The sequence below is a fragment of the Mobula hypostoma genome, chromosome 12 (assembly GCF_963921235.1).
Source record: "Mobula hypostoma chromosome 12, sMobHyp1.1, whole genome shotgun sequence".
In the NCBI taxonomy this organism is placed as follows: Eukaryota; Metazoa; Chordata; class Chondrichthyes; order Myliobatiformes; family Myliobatidae; genus Mobula; species Mobula hypostoma.
In genome coordinates, this window is record NC_086108.1 from 93,137,470 (window position 1) to 93,159,141 (window position 21,672).

General features: G+C 44.3%; 1 protein-coding gene across 3 annotated transcripts in view; it reads right to left on the reverse strand.

Annotated features, from left to right (window-relative positions):
• Positions 1 to 21,672, reverse strand: part of LOC134354999 (choline transporter-like protein 3) — a 474,552-nt gene that overhangs the window by 351,527 nt on the left and 101,353 nt on the right. For 2 of the 3 annotated variants that reach the window (XM_063064613.1, XM_063064612.1), the window contains exons 2-3: positions 15,492 to 15,694; positions 14,955 to 15,037 (exon numbers count right to left, since the gene is read on the reverse strand). In XM_063064613.1, coding sequence (XP_062920683.1) covers positions 14,955 to 14,987 — 33 coding nt within the window. In that variant the 5' untranslated portion in view covers positions 14,988 to 15,037; positions 15,492 to 15,694. The remainder of the gene's footprint in view (positions 1 to 14,954; positions 15,038 to 15,491; positions 15,695 to 21,672) is intronic. The other variant, XM_063064614.1, reaches the window with a different exon arrangement.

Sequence of the window (21,672 nt, forward strand, 5' to 3'; positions counted from 1 at the left end):
GCACTTGATGAGGGACGGTACAGGTGAAGGCATGATCAGGTCCTGAAGACCATCGCTGAAGCCGTCAGTGCAGGAGTTGAGTGGGTGAAGTGGTCCCGACCCTCCAAGCAGACCATTGCCTTTGTCAGAGCTGGGCAGCAGCCAATACTTGCCGAAAGGACATCTGCAGGCATTCTGACCTCTGCAAGGGACTGGCAGCTGTTGGTGGACCTCGAAGGGCAGCTGAAGTTCCCCAGCCATATCGCAGCCACCACCCTGCGACCAGACATTGTCCTAGTGTCTGAGTCTACTAAGCAAGTGGTGCTGCTGGAGCTGACAGTCCCATGGGAAGATAGCTTGGAGGAGGCCTTTGAAAGGAAGCTCTCCAAGTACGCAGGACTGGTCAGCAACTATCAGCAGGCTGGATGGAGAACAAGGTGTCTCCCAGTGGAGGTTGGTTGTAGGGAATTCATAGCCCGTTCTTTAGTTAGAACCTTCAGCATTTTGGATATCGAGGGAGAGAGGAAGAGGAGAGCCATCCGCAGTACCACCGATGCAGCAGAGAGGGCCTCAGGATGGCTGTGGCTCAAAAGAGGGGAGCCATGGAGTCATAAGTAGCTAACCATCTGGACACAAGCTGGGGTCTGATCAGCCCCGGCTGGGTCACCTGGAGGAGGTTGTATGATGTTGAAAGACCCGAAACACCCGATGATTCCAGGAACATCACTGAAGATGTGTCCAGAAGCATCAATAGATGTATGTACACAGCAGAGACCAGCCTATAAAAAGTATTCACCACCCCCTTGGAAGTTTACATGGTTTATCGATTTACAACATTGAATCACAATGGATTTAATTTGGCTTTTTAGACACTGGTCAACAGAAAAAAAAACTCTTTCATGTCAAAGTGAAAACAAATCTCTACAATGTAATCTAAATTAATGACAAATATAAAACAAAAAATAATTGATTGCATAAGCATTCACCCCCTTTAATATGACACACCGAATCATCACTGGTGCAGCCAATTGTTATTTGAAGTCACAGAATTAGTTAAATGGAGATCTGCTTTTGGAGACCTATCAAGGTGTCTTAATTGATTGTAGCAAAAAAACTGGAAGGCCCAACTGCTGGTGTGTCGGTATCTTGGCAAAAACTACACCATGAAGACAAAAGAACACTCCAAGCAACTCCACTAAAAGGTTATTGAAAAGCACAAGTCAGGAGATGGATACAAGAAAATTTCCAAGTCACTGAATATCCCTTGGAGTAGTTGAGTCAATCGTCAAGAAATGGAAAGAATATGGCACAGATTTAAATCTGCCTAGAGCAGGTTCGTTCTCAAAAACTGAGTGACCGTGCAAGAAGAGGACGAGTGAGGGAGACCACCAAGAGACCTATGACAATTTGGGAAGCATTACAAGATTCAGTGGCTGAGAAGGGAGAGACTGTACATACAACAACTGTTGCCTGGGTGCTTCACTAGTTACAGCTTTATGGGAGAGTGGCAAAGAGAAAGCCACTGTTGAAAAAAACTCACATGAAATCTCAGCTAGAGTTTGCCAGAAGGCATGTGGGAGACTCTGAAGTCAGCTGGAAGAAGGTTCTATGGTCTGATGAAACTATAATTGAGCTTTTTGACCATCAGACTAAAGGGTACATTTGTTGTAAGCCAAACAGCGCATATCATCAAAAGCACTCCGTCCCTACCGTGAAGCATGGTGGAGGCTGCATCATGCTGTGGGGATGCTTCACTACAGCAGGCCCTGGGATGCTTCACTACAGCAGGCCCTGGAATGCTTGTGAAGGTAGAGTTAAAATGAATGCAGTAAAATACAGGCAAATAGACAGAGAAACATAGAAAACATGGAACACCTACAGCAACAATACAGGCCCTTTGGCCCATAAAGCTGTGCCAAACATATCTTTATCTTAGAAATTACCTAGGGTTACCCATAGCCCTCTATTTTTCTAAGCTCCATGTACCTATCCAGGAGTCTCTTAAAAGACCTTATCGTATCCGCCTCCATCACTGCTGCCGGCAGCCCATTCCATGCACTCACCACTCTCTGTGTAAAAAGCTTACCCCTGACATCTCCTCTGTACCTTCTTCCCAACACCTTAAAACTGTGCCCTCTCGTGCTAGTCATTTCAGCCCTGGGAAAAAGCCTCTGATTATCCACATGATCAATGACTCTCATCATCTTATACACCTCTATCAGGTCACATCTCCAAGGAGAAAAGGCCGAGTTCACGCAACCTATTCTCATAAGGCATGCTCCCCAATCCAGGCAACATCTTTGTAAATCTCCTCTGCACCCTTTCTAAGGTTTCCACATTCTTCTTGTAGTGAGGCAACCAGAACTGAGCACAGTACTCCAAGTGCAGTCCTATATAGCTGCAACATTACCTCTCTGCTCCTAAACTCAATCTCACGATTGATGAAGGCCAATGCACCATATGCCTTCTTAACCACAGAGTCAACCTGTGCAGCAGCTTTGCATGTCCTATGGACTTGGACCCCAAGATCCCTCTGATCCTCCACACTTCCAAGAGACCTACCATTAATAATATATTCTGCCATCATATTTGACCTACCAAAGTGAACTACTTCACAATTATCTGGGTTGAACTCCATCTGCCAATTCTCAGCCCAGTTTTGCATCCTATCAATGTCCCACTGTAACCTGACAGCCCTCCACACTGTCCACAACACCTCCAACCTTTGTGTCATCAGCAAATTTACTAACCCATCCCTCCACTTCCTCATCCAGGTCATTTACAAAATTCATGAAGAGTAGGGATCCCAGAACAGATCTCTGAGGCACTCCACTAGTCACTGACCTCCAGGCAGAATATGACCTGTCTATAACCACCCATTGCCTTCTGTGGACAAGCCAGCTCTGGATCCACAAAGCAATGTCCCCTTGGATCCCATGCCTCCTTACTTTTTCAATAAACCTTGCATGGGGTACCTTATCAAGTGCCTTGCTGAAATCCATATACACTACATCTACTGCTCCACCTCATCAATGTGAAGGATGAGAAGGGAGAATTGATATGGGATAATAAGGAAATGGCAGCGGCTTTGAATGAATATTTTGTGTCGGTCTTCACAGTGGAGGACACGTCTAACATGCCAGAGAGATATGATGGGAGGTGAGGACCTCAATACAATAGCTATCACTAAAGAGGTAGTGCTGAGCAAACTTGTGGGCCTGAAGATAGATAAGTTCTCTGGCCTTGATGGAATGCATCCCAGGGTACTGAAAGACATGGCGGAGTTAGAGTAGAGGCTTTGGTGTTAATTTACCAAAATTCTCTAGACTCTAGGCAGGTCCAGCAGATTGGAAGATGGCAAATATCATACCACTGTTCAAAAAAGGATGTAGACAAAAGGCAGGTAACTATAAGCCAGTTAATTTAATATCTGTAGTTAGGCAAATGCTTGAAGATATCATTAAAGAAGAAATAGTGAAGCATCTGGAAAAAATTGTATCCATCAGGCAGATGCAACATGGATTCAGCAAAGGGAGATCCTGTTTGACAAACTTACTGGAGTTCTTTGAGGATATAATGAGCACAGGGGATAGAGGGAAACAGATGGATGTCATTTACTTGGATTTCCAGAAGGTGTTCAATAAGGTGCCGCATAAAAGACTCATCCATAAAATAAGGAGGCATAGAGTTGGGAGTGATGTATTAGCATGGATAGAGAATCAGTTAACGAATATAAGGCAGAGAGTTGGGATACACAGGTGTTACTTTGGTTGGCAATCAGTGGTGAGCAGTGTGCCACAGGGGTCGGTGCTGGGCCCGCAACTGTTCATGATATACATTAACAATCTGGAAGAGGGGACCAAATGTAGTGTATCTGAGTTTCATAATGGAAAAGCAAATTGTGCAAAAGAAAGGGTGAGTCTGCAGAGAGATATAGATAGATTAAATAAGTGGGCATGGGTCTGGCAGATGGAGTACAACGTCGGTAAATGCAAGGTCATCTACTATGGAAGGAAAAATGAAAGAGCAGACTATTATTTAAATGGTAAAATTTGCAGCATGCTGCTGTGCAGAGGGATTTGGGAGTGCTCGTACATGAATCACAAAAGATTGGTTTGCAGGTACAGCAGCCTATCAAGAAGGCAAATGGAATGTTGGCCTTCATTGCTAGAGGGATTGAATTTAAAAGCAGGGAGGTTATGCTGCAACTGTACAGGGTACTAGTGAGGCCGCACCTGGAGTAACTGCATGAAGTTCTGGTCTCCTTACTTGAGGGAGGATATATTGGCTTTGGAGGTGGTGCAGAGGAGGTTCCATCAGATTGATTTCAGAGATGAGGGCATTAGACTATGAGGATAGATTGAGTTGCCTGGGACTGTACTCACTGGAATTCAGAAGAATGAGAGGAGATCTTATAGAACCATATAACATTATGAAAGGGATGGATAAGATAGAGGCTGCAGTGTTGTTTCCACTGGTAGGCCACCAGTCACAGGCTTACACTCAGAGAGGCAACCATCTACTACCACTCTCTGGCTTCTCCTGTGAAGCTAATGTCTAATCCTATTTACAATCTTATCCTGAATGTGCTGGTGAAACATTGGAATGTTTCTAGCCAAGGGAGCCATGGAGGTGCAGTCCATGACCAAGTTCCAAACAGACATCAGTGGTTTGTCTGAGTTTCCAGGATATGGAGTTAGTGCATCAAGGTTGGGCTGAGATCATAGTGACTAGCAGAGCAGACACATGGGGCCAACCAAACAGGCTCCTGTTTCTATTTCTTACGTACCTGCTTTTAGCAACTGAGCACCTCTTCATGTAAATCTCCATCCCACGCCCAAGAATGAAAGTTACACGCTGAGCAAATGATGCCCAGTTAGATCATAAGACCATAAAACCATTCAGCCCATCAAGCCTGTTCAGTCATGGCTGAACATGACAAATCACAGCTGACTTGTTATCCCTCTCAACCCCATTTTCCTGACTTCTCTCCACAACCTTTGATACCCTGACTAATCAAGAAACTATCAAACTCTACTTTAAATATACCCAATGAATTAGCCTCTACAGCTAAGTCACTGGCAACAAATTCCACAGATTCACTGTCCTCTGGCTAAAGAAATTCTTCCTTACCTCACTTCTGAATGGACATCCCTCTATTCTGAGGCTGAAATATCCTCTCCATGTCCACTCTATCTAGGGCTTTCAATATTCAATAGGTTTCAATGATACCTCCCCCTCATTCTTCTAAACTCCAATGAGTACAGACCCAGAGCCATCAATGGTCCTCATATATTAACCCTGTCAATCCTGGAATAATTCTTATAACCCTCTTCTAGACCATCTCCAATGCTAGCACACCTTTTCTTAGATAAGGGACCCAAAACTGCTCACAATACTCTAAGTGAGGTCTGACCAATGCTATACAAAGCCTCAGCATTACATCCTTACGTTAATATTCTAGTCCTCTTGAAATGAATGCTATCATTGCATTTGCCTTCCTTACTAATGACTCAATCTGCAAGTTAACCTTTATGGAATCCTGCACAAGAATTCACAAGTCCCTTTGCATCTCTGATTTTTGGAATTTCTCCCCTTTTAGAAAATAGTTTACGCCTTTATTCTTTCTGCCAAAGTGCATGACCATACACTTCCCTACACTATATTCCATCTTCATGTAATGAGATCTTCAGGCATGGTGTAAACTGAAGGTTCAAAGGCAGAAAGTAACAATGAGGATTTATTCGAAGAACATAACATATGACTCAGAATGGACATACCCAGGAGGGCTAGAGTACACAGAACGTTACTTCACTCAGAGATGAGTGCTAGACATGACAAACCCCCGTGCCAATCAAAATCAAAACTCAATAAACTAAAAATAGGATGCACGAGGAAGCCACATTCAAATAACAAGCGGCATGAAAACCACAAGAAAAACTTAATGACAAAACTAGTTCCTTAACAAATTAGTGATATCCAGGTGTGTCGGAGTGCCGAGGCCTGACATTTTCTGGCACCCCATGCTAGTCTGAGGAGTTCATGACACAATGTCCACCCTTCCAATCTGTCCAAGTCCTTCTGCAGACTTACCACTTCCTCAGCACTACCTGCTCCTCCACCTATCTTCATATTGTCCACAATTCCATCATCCAAATCATTGACATTTGACGTGAGAAGAATTGGTCCCTATACTGACCCCTATGAACACCACTAGTCACTAGCCACCAACCAGAAAAGGCTCCTTTATTTCCACTGTTTTCCTCTTGCTAGTCAGCCAATCTTCTACCATGCTAGTATCTTTCCTGTAATACCATGGGCTCGTATCTTGTGCGGCACCTTGTCAAAGGCCTTCCAAAAATCCAAGTAAATAACATCTACTAACTCTCCTTTATCTATCCTGCCTGTTATTTGCTGAAAGAATTACAATGTATTTGTCAGGCAAGATTTCCCCTTAAGGAAACTTTGGTCTATTTTATCATGTGCCTCCAAGTACCCCAAAACTTTATCTTTATAATGGATTCCAACATCTTCCCAACCACTGTAGTCAAGCTAACAAGCCTATAATTTACTTTTTTCTGCCTCCCTCCTTTCTTGAAGAGTAGAGTGACACTTGCAATTTTCCAGTCTTCCGGAACTATTCCTGAATTTAATGATGTATAAAAGATCAATACTACTGCCTCCACAATTTCTTCAGCTATTTCTATCAGAACCCTGGGGTATAGTCTATCTGGTCCAGGTGATGTATCTATCTTCAGACCCTTCAGCTTCCTAAGCACCTTTTCCTTAGTAATAGCAACTACACTCACTCATGCCCCCGACACTCCTGAATTTTTGGCGTACTGCTAGCATTTTCCACAGTGAAGACTGACACAATAGTCTCATTCAGTTCAGCCACCATTTCTTTGTTCTCCATTACTACCTCTCGGGCATCATTTTCCAGTGGTGCTATATCCAGTATCACGTCTCTTTTATTCTTTATTTATTTGGAAAAACTTTTGGTATCCTCTTTTTATTATTGGCTAGCTTCTCTCATACTTTACCTTTCTCTCCTTATGGCTTTTTCACTTGCCTTCTGTTGGATTTTAGAAGTTTCCCAATCCTCTAACTTCCCACTAATTCTTGCTCTTCTGTTGCTTTTCTGCTGTCTTTGACTTCCTGAGTCAGCCACGGTTGCATCATCGTTCCTTTAGAATACTTATTCTTCAGGATGAATCTATCCTGCGTCTTCCGAATTGCTCCCAAAAATTCCAGAGGCTGCTGTTCTCACCGTTCCTGATTGTGTCTCTTCCAATCCACTTTGGCCAGCTCCTCTCCCAGGTCTCTATCACTGCCATATTGATAGACTTTAGCTCCTCCTTCTCAAACTGCAGAGTGAATTCTATCACGTTAATGGCAAAAACATTAAGATCAATGAGGAGCTCAAGAGAATCTTTAAATGTGTTAAAGTACATATTGGCGGGTGCATTAGATTACAAATGAAGTAAAACAGACACGGAGTTGGCAGAAGGAAGGGCCAGCACAATACAGAGTTTCTCTAAAAATCATTTCATTACTGACATGAGCTGTGTCAGTATAGATGCTCCTGCAATTGTTCAGTCAACAAACTGATACAAGATAGACCAGAATAATACAGATTATCAATAATCTGTGCTTTTTAAAAAGATATTAGCTTTATTTGTCACAGGTACATAGAAACACACTGTGAAATATGTCATTTTTGTGTCAACAACAAACACAGCCTGAGGTTGTGCTGTGAACAGCCTGCAAGTCTCACCGTGCTTTCGGCAGCAACAGAACATGCCCATGATTTACTAACCTTAACCCATATGTCTTTGGACTGTGGGAGGAAATTGAAACCCATATGGTGCCAGGGAGAATGTATAAACTCCTTACAGACAGCATTGACACTAACTGGCACGCATCCATGCTGTCAGAGATCATACCTCTGGGCCGCCTACAATTGAATGTGCTTGTCCTGCGGTATTAGAGTAAGCTGAATTTAATCTGTCCAGTTTAAAGTTTAACGTACCGGAAGGTTTTAGAATAAAGCTATTCTTCATGTTGTAGTGACTAAACCTTAAGTCAGGAACCAAGCACGGCAGAGTGACACAGAGACTGACTCAGAGACTGTTTGTCATTGTCACGTGCACCAAGGTGCAGTAAAAAACCTGCCTTGCGTACGATCCATACAGATAATTCATTATGATAGTACATTGAAGTAATACAAGGTAAAACAATCACAGATTGCAGAGTAAACTGTTATGGTGCAGAGCAAGTGGAGTGCAGGCAGATAATAAGGTGCAAGGTCATAACGAAGAGATTATGAGGTCGAGGTCCATCTAATTGTACTTGGAAAACTTTCGAAAGTCATACAGCAGTGGGATAGAAGTTGTCCTTGAGCCTGGTGGGATGTCCTTTCAGGTTTTTGAATCTTCTGCCCAGTGAGAAAAAGGTTGGTGAAATTTTTGATTATGCTGGCTGCTTCACCAAGGCAGCAAGAAATGCAGACAGAGTTCTCGAAGGCGAGGCCAGCTGCCATGATGTGCTGACCTGTGTCCATAACTACCTGCAGTTTCTTCTGGTTCTGCACAGAGTAGTTGCCATAGCAAGCAGCGATGCATTTACCGTGCATTGATAAGAATCGGTGAGGGTGAAAGGGGACATGTGAAATCTCTTTAGCCTCCCGAGGAAGTAGAGGCTCTGGTGAGCCTTCTATTATTGAAGAACAATAGTAGATATTGAAGAAAAAGTATTTTTGGAAGTTACTTCTTCTCTCTGCCACCTTTTTACTGAAATACCAGCCATTAAATAATTGAAAAAAGGAAAATTAAGCAATTACAGCGCAAGTGTCGACCTTGTAATGAAGATGAAGGAGACTGTGAGTGTCTTTTGGACTCTGTACAACACCTAATCTGAACACAGCTTTGTAAATGTAGAATGTAATTTGAGGACTGGAGTAGATGAATAAATGTTCATAAGCAATCAAACACAAAAATATTTTAAATAGAATTATGTAAAGAAATTATAAAAGTATGCGTCATGTTTTGGATCACAACAACTTTACTGGCCTGACTGTCCAGTTCTAACAAGTTCATTTAAGTTAACTAATAAACTTCGTCTAGTTAAAAAACGAATTGAATTTGAATGGGTGAGTTTTGATTTCCTAAGTTCGAGTACAAGGCTAAGAAAGCACTGTTGGGTTTTGATGGTGCAGTGATGGAATTCTATATGCTTCATAGAGAACTTCACAAAGTCAAATGCAGGTAGGACTTTCACATGAGTGGCAGGGCTCTGGAGTGTTTTGTCAAATGGAGAGCCCTTGGAGTACAAGTACATTGTTCATGAAAGGTAAAGTCAAAGGAAAAACAAGTGGTGTAGAGGCTTTTGGCACACTGATCTGAATTGAATTGAAATGAATTGACTTTACTTCTTACATCCTTCCTATACATGAGGAATAAAAATCTTTAGGTTACGTCTCCATCTAAATGTGCAATGTGAAATTTATAGTAACTTATAACAAATAGTATGTACAACAGGACGGTCAATGTAATATAGAAATACAATTGTAACAGGATGAGTTAATCAGACTGATGGCCTGGTGGAAGAAGCTGTCCCGGAGCCTGTTGGTCCTGGCTTTTATGCTGCGGTACCGTTTCCCGGATGGTAGCAGCTGAAACTGTTTGTGATTGGGGCGACTCAGGTCCCCAGTGTTCCTTCGGGCCCCTTTTACACACCTGTCTTTGTAAATCTCCTGAAAAGTGGGAAGTTCACAGCTACACTGGGCTGTCCACACCACTCTCTGCAGAGCCCTGCCATTGAAGGAAGGACTGTTCCTGTACCAGTCAGTGATGCAGCCAGTCAAGTCGCTCTGAGTTATGCCCCTGTAGAAAGTTCTTAGGATTTGGGGGTCCATACCAAACTTCTTCAACCATCTGAGGTGAAAGAGGCGCTGTTGTGCCTTTTACACTACACAGCCAGTATGTACAGACCACGTGAGATCCTCAGCGATGTTTATGCCGAGGAACTTAAAACTGTTCACCCTCTCAACCCCAGAACCATTGATGTCAATAGGGGTTAGCCAGTCTTCATTCCTCCTATAGTCCACAACAAGCTCCTTTGTTTTTGCAACATTGAGGGAGAGATTGTCTTCTTGACACCACTGTGTCAGGGTGATGACTTCTTCACTATAGGCTGTCTCATTATTATTTGAGATTAGGCCAATCAGTGTAATGCCATCAGCAAATTTAATTAGCAGATTGGAGCTGTGGATGGCGACACAGTCATGGGTATACAGAGCGTAAAGGCGGGGGCTTAGGACACAGCCCTGAGGGGCACCTGTGTTGAGGCTCAGAGGGGCAGAGGTGAGGGAGCCCACTCTTACCAGCTGTTGGTGATCTGACAGGAAGTCCAGGATCCAGCTGCACAAGGCAGGGTCAAGGCCAAGGTCTCTGTGCTTCTTGTTGAGCCCGGAGGGAATTTTGGTGTTGAATGCTGAACTATAGTCCAAGAACAACATTCTCACATAGGCATCCTTTTTCTCCAGATGTGTAAGGACAGTATGTAGAGCTGTGACGACTGCATCTTCTGTTGTTTGGTTGTGTCAGCAGGTGAATTGTACAGGGTCCAGTTTGGGTGGCAGCATGCTGCAGATGTAATGCCAGACTAGTCTCTCAAAGCACTTACTTATTATTGAAGTGAGGGCGACAGGATGTCAGTCGTTCAGGCATGTTACCTTGGTCTTTTTAGGCACAGGCACAATGGTGGATGTTTTGAAGCAGGAGAGCACTCTACACTGGGAGAGGGAGAGATTAAAAATGTCTGTAAACACACCTGTCAGTTGTGTCGCACACATCCTGAGTACCCACCCTGGGATGCCGCCCGGTCCCGCAGCCTTGTGACTGTCCACCTGTTGGAAACACTGGCTTTCATAAGTCAGGACATTGAGAATAAAAGTCAGCAGGGAATAGTACAGGATGCTGGTGAGGTTACTCTTGGAGTATAATGTTCATTTTTGGTCACCCTGACATGGGAAAGATCTTTTGAAACTGGAAAGAGAGCAGAAAAGATTTCTAAATATGTTGCCAGGGCTGAGTTATACTTTATTCCTTGGAAATGTAGAAAACTAAGAGGTGATTTTATAGAGGCAAATAAAATCATGATGAGCAAAGGTAGCATACCAGCTCTCATCCGTGCCAGGTCTTTACCATCCCCTCCGACCTTCAACTGTCGGAGGCAGAACACTCTGTCCTCAGTAAGGGCCTCACCTTCGTCCCCCTTTGCCCACACCTCAGCGAATTCCGTGTTCGCCACGATGCGGAATTCTTCTTCCGCCGTCTCCGAGCCTACTTCTTCAGCAAGGACTCTTCCACCCGCACCGATGACCCCTTCTCCTGTCTTCAACCCTCCTCTTCTTCATGGACACCCCGCTCTGGTCTTCTTCCTGCTCTGGATCTCTTTATTGCTAACTGCCAACGGGACATCAACCGTCTCGACTTCACCGCACCTTGTTCCAATTCCAACCTCACTCCTTCGGAACGCTCTGCTCTCCACTCCCTCCACACTAATCCTAACCTTATTATTAAACCCGCCGATAAGGGGGGCGCTGTTGTAGTCTGGCGTACTGACCTCTACCTTGCCAAGACACAGTGACAACTCGCGGATACTTCCTCTTATTTACCCCTCGATCGTGACCCCACTAAGGAGCACCAGGCCATTGTCTCCCACACCATCACCGACTTTATCCACTCAGGGGATCTCCCATCCACTGCTACCGACCTTATAGTTCCCACACCTCGCACTTCCCGTTTCTACCTCCTACCCAAGATCCACAAACCTGCCTGTCCTGGCAGACCTATTGTCTCAGCTTGCTCCTGCCCCACCGAACTAGTTTCTGCATACCTCAACACGGTTTTATCCCCCCTTGTTCAATCCCTTCCTACCTATGTTCGTGACACTTCTCACGCTCTTAAACTTTTCGATGATTTTAAGTTCCCTGGCCCCCACCGCTTTATTTTCACCATGAATGTCCAGTCCCTATATACTTCCGTCCCCCATCAGGAAGGTCTCAAAGCTCTCCGCTTCTTTTTGGATTCCAGACCCAATCAGTTCCCTTCTACCACCACTCTGCTCCGTCTAGCGGAATTAGTCCTTACTCTTAATAATTTCTCCTTTGGCTCCTCCCACTTCCTCCAAACTAAAGGTGTAGCTATGGGCACCCATATGGGTCCTAGCTATGCCTGCCTTTTTGTTGGCTTTGTGGAACAATCTATGTTCCGTGCCTATTCTGGTATCTGTCCCCCACTTTTCCTTCGCTACATCAACGACTGCATTGGCGCTGCTTCCTGCACGCATGCTGAACTCATTGACTTTATTAACTTTGCCTCCAACTTTCACTCTGCCCTCAAGTTTACCTGGTCCATTTCCGACACCTCCCTCCCCTTTCTAGATCTTTCTGTCTCTGTCTCTGGAGACAGCTTATCCACTGATGTCTACTATAAGCCTACTGACTCTCACAGCTATCTGAACTATTCCTCTTCTCACCCTGTCTCTTGCAAAAATGCCATCCCCTTCTCGCAATTCCTCCATCTCCGCCACATCTGCTCTCAGGATGAGGCTTTTCATTTCAGGACAAGGGAGGTGTCCTCCTTTTTTAAAGAAAGGGGCTTCCCTTCCTCCACTATCAACTCTGCTCTCAAATGCATCTCCCCCATTTCACATACATCTGCTCTCACTCCATCCTCCCGCCACCCCACTAGGAATAGGGTTCCCCTGGTCCTCACCTACCACCCCACCAGCCTCCGGGTCCAACATATTATTCTCCGTAACTTCTGCCACCTCCAACGGGATCCCACCACTAAGCACATCTTTCCCTCCCTACCTCTCTGCTTTCTGCAGGGATCGCTCCCTACGCAACTCCCTTGTCCATTCGTCCCCCCCATCCCTCCCCACTGATCTCCCTCCTGGCACTTATCCTTGTAAGTGGAACAAGTGCTACACATGCCCTTACACTTCCTCCCTTACCACCATTCAGGGCCCCAGACAGTCCTTCCAGGTGAGGCGACACTTCACCTGTGAGTCGGCTGGGGTGATATACTACATCCGGTGCTCCCGATGTGGTCTTCTATATATTGGCGAGACCCGACGCAGACTGGGAGACCGCTTTGCTGAACACCTACCTCTGTCCGCCAGAAAAAGCAGGATCTCCCAGTGGCCACACATTTCAATTCCACGTCCCATTCCCATTCTGACATGTCTATCCACGGCCTCCTCTACTGTAAAGATGAAGCCACACTCAGGTTGGAGGAACAACACCTTATATTCCGTCTGGGTAGCCTCCAACTTGATGGCATGAACATTGACTTCTCTAACTTCCGCTAATGCCCCACCTCCCCCTCGTACCCCATCTGTTATTTATTTTTATACACACATTCTTTCTCTCACTCTCCTTTTTCTCCCTCTGTCCCTCTGACTATACCACTTGCCCATCCTCTGGGTTCCCCGCCCCCTTGTCTTTCTCCCCGGACCTCCTGTCCCATGATCCTCTCATATCCCTTTTGCCAATCACCTGTCCAGCTCTTGGCTCCATCCCTCCCCCTCCTGTCTTCTCCTATCATTTTGGATCTCCCCCTCCCCCTCTCAAATCTCTTACTAACTCTTCCTTCAGTTAGTCCTGACGAAGGGTCTCAGCCTGAAACGTCGACTGTACCTCTTCCTAGAGATGCTGCCTGGCCTGCTGCGTTCACCAGCAACTTTGATGTGTGTAGCATATATGTACTCAGTCTTTTTTCCAGGGGTTGGGTAATCAAGAACTAGTGGGCATAGGTGAGGAGGGAGCATTTTATAGCAAGCTGAGGGAAATGCTTTTTATACAAAGAGAGGTATCTATGTGGAATGAGCTGTCAGAAGGAGTGATGGAGACAGTATAAAGAACAAAATTTAAAAGACAGCCAGACAGTTACGTGGATTGGAAAGGTTTAGAAGATTTTGGGTGGCACTGTATCACAGCAGTTAGTGTAATGTTTTACAGCACCAGAGACTGGAGTCCTGTTCCAGCTGCTGTCTGGAAGGAATTTGTACGTTCTCCTGGGACTGTGAAGGTTTCCTCCTGGTGCTGCAGGAGGGAGAGTTAAGGTTGGTAAGCTGTGGGAAAGCTATACTGGCGCCAGAAACGTGACAGGACTTGTGGCTGCCCCAGGACGTCTTCACACTGTTGACACAAACGATGCATTTCACTCTATGCTTGAATGTTTCAATACACCTGTGACAAAGAAACCTAAAAAATTCCAAAATACTGGCAAGTGGGCATTGTGATCAACAAGGACTATTTGGGTTGGGGGGGGGGGGGGTGTCCTTTCTGAGTGAGTAGATTGATTCAGTAACGATTTGTAGCACATACAGGAAGAGAAATAAATCCATTTTTATACAGTATTCTTGCTGCAGCTCCAGTAAATCTTACTGTGTTAAAGCAGACTTCCACATTGATCAATACTTACAATTTTCTAACTATTTTGGTGGGTCCATTTGATTGAGACACCCTTAAGAACTTTTGTGTAAGTTCAAAGGTTTAAAGATTCATTTATTATGGAAGTATGTATGCAGTATACAACTGAGATTCATCGCCTTCAGCTAGCCACGAAACAAAGAAACCGTGGAGGTTGTTAAAGAAAAACTTCAAACCACACTCCCCAACACACACAAAGAAAACAAACTGTGCAAGTGGCAAGAACATCAAACCACAACCCCCACCCGCTGCACAAAAAAAACTTGCATACGGCGCCAATGGCAACAAGAAATAACAGCCACGCAGTCATCAAACCCCATACACAAGAAAACAAAAAGCGTGCCAACAGCTACAAATCACCCCCACGCAGAGAAACAAATTGTGCAAACTGCAAGAACACCAAACTTCACGCTGCCCCTGCACACAGAAAAAACTATCAAATCATGGCAAACAGCAACAAGAAAGAGCAAACCTCGTAAGTACAGCAAATCTTCATTTGCAGCATTCATCATTGAGGACCTCACGATCCAAATCGTGCTCTCTTCTCAGAGCTGCCTTTAAGGAAGGAGGTATAGGAATCTTAGGTTCTACAACACCTAGTAGCACATACATCCACAGTAATGAGGTGTTCTGAGAGGTTGGTCAGTTACAAAAAAAAAGTTTGTGAACCTTTTGCAGTTACTTGGCTTTCTCCATTAGTTACTCATAAAATGTGCTCTGATCTTCATCTAAGTCACAATGACTGACAGTCTGTCTAAACTAATAAAACATAAAAATTATACATTTCAAGTCTTTATTGAAGACATTGTTTAATCATTCACAGTCCAGGCTGGAAGTAGTATGTGAAACCTTGTATTTAATAACTAGTAGAACTTCCTTTAGCAGCAATAACCTCCACCAAACATTTCCCTGTAGCTGCTGATCAGACTTGCTCAACAACAAAGAGGAATTTTAGACCATTCCTCCACAAACAAAAAACTGATTCAGTTCATCGATATTTCTGGCATACCTTGCTTGAACAGCTCTCTTCAGGTCATATGACAGCACCTCAGTTGGGTTAAGATTGGACTCTGACTTGGCCATTCCAAAACACAGAATTTCTTCTTTTGAACCATACTGTTGTCAATTTACTCTTGCGTTTGGATAATTGTCTTGTTCCAATATCCATCTTCTATTAAGCTTCAGGTGATGGACTGCTACCCTGACATTCTCCTGTAAATAGATGGATATACTTTATTGATCCCGAGGGAAATTGGGTTTCGATACAGCTGCACCAACCAAGAACAGAGTACAAACATAGCAATACAAAACCACAAACAATCAAATAATAATATGTAAACCATGCCAGACGGAAGTAAGTCCAGCACCAGCCCGTTGGCCCAGGGTATCCGACCCTCCAAGGGAGGAGCTGCAAAGTTTGATGGCCACAGGCAGGAATGACTTCCCATGATGCTCAGTGCTGCATTCCGGTGGAATGAGTCTCTGGCTGAATGTGCTCCTGTGCCCAATGGTGTAAATGATGCTACACGCCAACGTCAGGTTGGCAGAGGGAGGGATGTACACAACAACCACAATTGCACGCGAGATATCCCTTGGCAAATAATATGGCCGGAGTCCAACAGCAATAAGTTCAATATCTGGGCTACAAACACGTTCCTTGATAGTAATATGACCAGGATTGCACCATCTGTTGTTAACCAGAACAGCGAGCCCCCCTCCTTTATGCTTACCGCTCTCAGTGCGCTTCCAGTCAGCCCGAACGGTCTGGAAGCCCTCTATAGAAATGTTTTGGTTGGATATGTCCTCGTGCAGCCACATTTCAGTAAGACACATAACATTGCACTCCCGAAATGTTCTCTGACTCCTGACAAACGTCGTCAACTCGTCCATTTTATTACCCCGCGATCTCACATTGCCCATAATGAGAGAGGGAAGACACGGCTTATAACTCCTCTTCTCCATAAGTCTCTGTTGTCTCGACCTGGTCCTCTTCCCTCACATTTTTGATCCCCCTCTGCATCCTCTGTGTGTTTTCCTCCAGATTTCAGCCGGGGTGTCTGCCGCTGAATGTCCTGATACTGTCATAAGCGGGTGGCTGGGAACGGGCCCAAGTGCAAGACACAGACACTGAAGTACTAGGGACAGGACTAGGATACAGGGTGAGGGCTAGGACATGGACACGAAAACCGGGAACCCGGAACAGGACAGGACAAGAGAGCTAGGAGCCAGGGCTTGGACTCCGAGCCAAAGACTGGACAAGGACCCAGAACCTGGATCTTGCCTCTGGCTTGGACCCCAGAACTAGGCAAAGACGTGACTTGGCTGGCAGGCAGGACGAGGCTGGAGTCGTCAGGCTCGAGACTTGAGGTGAGGCCAGGGGCTTGAGGCGAGGCCGGAGACCAGAGGCTTGAGGATTGGGGTCTTGAAGCTTGGCTTGAGGGGAAGCTCGGCTAGAGACTTGAGGTGAGGCTCGTCTAGAGGCTTGAGGCGAGGCGAGGCTAGAGACTTGAGGTGAGGCGAGGCTAGAGACTTGGGGTCTTGAAGTTCCTCCTGGGCAGGGCGCGGTACTCCACCCGATGGAGACAAGGGACAGGAAGGGACAGAACCAACTGCAGGGTAACGGCAATCTGGCCTGACTTACCCGACGGAGGCAAGGGACAGGAAGGGACAGGACCCACCGCAGGATAATGGCAATCTGGCCTGGCTTACCCGATGGAGGCAAGGGACAGGAAGGGACAGGACCAACTGTAGGGTAATGGCAATTTGGGGTGACTTACCCAACAGAGGCAAGGGGCAGGAAGGGAGATAGGCACAGGGTGGCTCCAAGACAAGACTTCAGGCGAGACGAGGCAAGAGTTACCAGCAAGACCAGGCAAGGCTTCAGGCAGTGCAAGGCCAGACAAGAACTTCAGGCGAGGTGAGAGTTACTGGCAAGACAAGGCTGGGCTCCAGGAGAGGAAACAGAAGGCAGGGGAAGGGATACGAGGAGTAAGGATAAGAACAGTTTAGCAGCCACGCCCTGGTCTCTGGAGGTATTTATGCAGCCAGGCCCAAAGAGAATCAGCTGCCTCAATTAGTGCCAAACAGGAACAGAAACAGGGTAGACAAGAAAACCTGGAGCAAGGGTCGAGGGACCGGACCATGAACCGGAATGCGGACTTCACGGATCGGACCATGACAGATACAATTTAGAATTTATTGTTCCCTCAAAAGTTGCAAGCTGTCCAGGCCCTGAGGCAGCAAAGCAGCCTCAAACCATGATGTTCCTTCCACTGTGCTTGATAATTAGGATGAGTTTTTGGAGTTGGTGTCCAGTGCCCTTTTCCCTCCAACTATAGTGGTGTGCAATTCTGCTTAAAAGTTCAACTTTTGTCTCATCTGTCCACAGGACATTGTCCCAGAAGCATTGTGGAATATCCAAGTGGCCTTTTGCAAACTTGAGACGTGCACAATGATGTTTTTGGAGAGTAGTTGTTTCCTCCGTGGTGTCCTTCCATGAATACCATTCTTGTTCAGTGTTTTTCTTACAGTGGCAAATGAACAGAGACTTTAGCAAGTTCTAGAGATTTCTGCAGGTCTTTTGCTGTGACCCTTGAATTCTTTTCCATATCCTTCACCATTGCATTGTGCTCTTTGCAGGATGCCCACTCCTAGGGAGAGTAGCAACAGTACTGAATTTTCTCCATTTGTAGACAATTCCTCTTCCTGTGGACTGATGAACACCCAGGTCTTTAGAAATGCTTTTATAGCCTTTTCCAGCCTCATGCATCGCTGCCATTCTTCTTCTACAGTGCTCTGAAAGTTCTGATCAAGGCACATAAACAGATATTTCTTGAGAAGAACAGGCTCTGTCAGTAACTTGACTTTATGTATCTTTTTTTATAGGGCAGGGCATCTCTACAACCCACACCTCCAATCTCATCTCACTGATTGGAATACTTGATTCCAAATAACTTTTGTAGGAGGCATTACTACAGAGGTTCACGTACTTTTTTGACCTAGACTGTGATTGTTTAAATAGTGTACACAGTTTTGATGGGAAGAAGTACAATTGTTTGTTAAGTTTAGGCAGATTGTGTTTGTCTATTACTCTGACTTAGCTGAAGATCAGATCACATTTTATGAGTAATTAATGCAGAAAACCAGGTAAATGCAAATGGTTCACAAACTTTTTCTTGCAACTTGTGTATCAATTCCTGAACTCCTACTTGGATCTATTCTAATTTGCATAAAAGTGCAACAGGTCCTCAGCAGATGCCATCTCAGTGGCTCTTCACTCAGCCCTGGAACACCTGGATGGCAAAAATACATTCATCAGGATATTCTTTATTGACTACAGCTCCACATAAATACCATCATCCTCTCAAAACTAATCAATAAGCTTCAAGGCCTTGCCCTCAATACCTCTCTGTGCAATTGAATCCTCCATTTCCTCACTTGCAGACCCCAGTCAGATTGGATTGGCAACATCTCTTTCACAATCTCCACCAGCACAGGTGAACCACAAGGCTGTGTGCTTAGCCCCCCTGCTCTAGTCATTTTACACTTACGACTGTGTGGCTAATCACAGCTCCAATGCCACATTCAAGTTTGCTGATGACACCGCTACCATGGGCCGAATCAAAGGTGGTGATAGATCAGCATAGAGGAGGGAGTGGTGCCACAACAACAACCTGTCAGTCAATGTCAGCAAGAGCAAGGAGCTGATTTATTGACGTCAGGAGGAGGAAACCAGAGGTCCATGATCCAGTCCTCATCAGGGGATCAAAGATGGAGAGGGTCAGCAGCATTAAATTCCTTGGTGTTATCATTTCTAAGAATCTATCCCAGCACGTAAGTGCAATTACGAAGAAAGTATGACAGAGCCTTTGCTTCCTTGAGGTTTGCGAAATCTCAGCATGACATTGAAAACTTTGACAAACTTCTATAAATGTGTTGGAGAGAGTTTATTGACTGGTTGCATCATAGCCTGGTATGGAGACATCAATGACCTTGAATGGAAAACTCTACAAAAAGAAGTGGATATGGCCCTGTCCATCATGGGTAAAGCCCTCCCCTCCATTGAGGACATCTGCATGGAGCGCTGTTCCAGGAAAGCAGCATCTATCATCAAGGATTGCTACCATCTGGACCATGTTCTCTTCTCACTGCTATCATCAGGAAGAATGTGCAGAAGGCTCAGGACTCACATTACCAGGTTCAGGAACAAGTATTACTCCTCAAATATCGGGCTCTTGAACCAGTGGATAACTTCACTTCTTACAACTTCACTTGCTTCATCACCGAACTGCTCCCACAACCTATGGAGTCGGTTTCAAAAACTCATCATCACATGTTCATTCATTCATTCATTTATCTATCTGTTTATTTATTTATTAATCTATCTGTTTGTTTGTTTGTTTATTTATTATCTCTTTTGTATTTGCACAGTCTTTCATTGATTCTATTCTGGTTTTTGGATTTACAGAGTCTGCCCACAAGAAAACAAATCTCTGGTTTGTATACGGTGACATATATGTACTTTGATAACAAATTTACTTTAAACTTTGAAATTTAAGGTTGTCTTCTTTTGCACATTGTTTCTTATGGTGACATATACATATTTTGATAATAAATTTATTTTTCCATGATCCTTTGCCTTCTGTGACCAAGTCAATATTGTTTAGTTTACCAACTCATTGTGGCTCCCGTGTAACTTAATCTCCTAAACCAGATTTCTATGACAGACCTTTTCAAAGTCATTTTGTAAATGATATCCACTACCCTATTCCTCATCAATCATCTTCATCTCCTCTTCAATAAACTGAACCAAGTTTCTGAGACAGGTCTTCCCCTGTATTAAGGCATGTCAAACTTCCCTAATAATTCCATGCTTTTCCAAATGGGAGTAAATCAGTCGTTAAGAATCATCTCCATTAATTTCCCTAACGTATTCAGGAACTGTTGACCATTTCATCACATTAAATCCACAAGTTTGCTATGTCTTGGGACATGCAATGCAGATTACGAGCAGCTAGATGGAACTAGTTAGATGTGACAAATACCCTTCTTACACGATGTAGAGTGAGTGCTGCCATGAAACATTAAACCAATCATGTCCATTTTAGATCAAACTTTACTTCTAAACAGTAATGAGAATTAAAGTAAGGAGCAAATAAAGTACTGATTAGGACCAGGTATAATCACTTGTTGCTGTAACTCTAGTGATGAGTTTCATTAGGCTTCAGTGGTACACTGTTATGTTGCACCAGCTACAGAGGTGAATGACTGGATCCTAAGTGTCTGAATGACCATGACTACTAAAGGTAAAGGTTCAAAGGTTCATTTATTATCAGAGTATGTCTGCAGTATACAACTCTGACATTCTTCTTCTCTAGATAGCCACAAAACAAAGGAAAGACAAGGAAGTTAGTTCTGCAAACCCACCCCTTCCTCACACAAAGCACATGATCATCAATCCCGAACTCGAAAATGATCCAGTTACTTGTGGACCATGATACCATAAACTACGATTTTTAATTCACCAATACAATAATACTGCTTGAAAGTACCTTCTTGATTAGAGTCATAAAGTCAGAGAGCAATGAAACACGAATACAGGCCCTTCAGCCCATCTGGTTCATGCTGATGATGGTGACTATCTAGCTAGTTCCACTTTTCTGTGTTTGGCCCATATCCCTTTAATCCGGGTCCCTCCAGTTAAACCATTGATTCAAAAGCTTCTTAAATGATGCTATTCCCTCAACCACTTCTTCTGGCAGCTTATTCCAATAAGCACACCACTCCCTGTGGGCAAAGGTTTCCCCTCAAGTCTCTTTTAGATTTGTCAACTTTCCTATATCCCCACACCCCCACATGTTTTGGACTCCACTACCCTGGGGGAGAGACTGTTACTCTTCATCTATGAATATGACCAAAAAAAAAGATGAGAAAATTTATTCTGAGGAACAGAAATCCGAATCAGAATTTTTTGCTTTGTCCACAATAGTGTTTCATGAATGGAGATATATTTTTGTGCTGCCTCCGTTGCTGTGTTAAAAACTAAATATTTTTTAAATTTATACTTTTCTACCTAAGCAAGTTGAAAGTCTGAAATGTCATGAAAGGAAGTTTAACAGACAAATGTCCTCCCTGTATCAGAATGCATGAGGCATTAAAAGACAGATGCTGCCAGACAAAAACAAGCACAA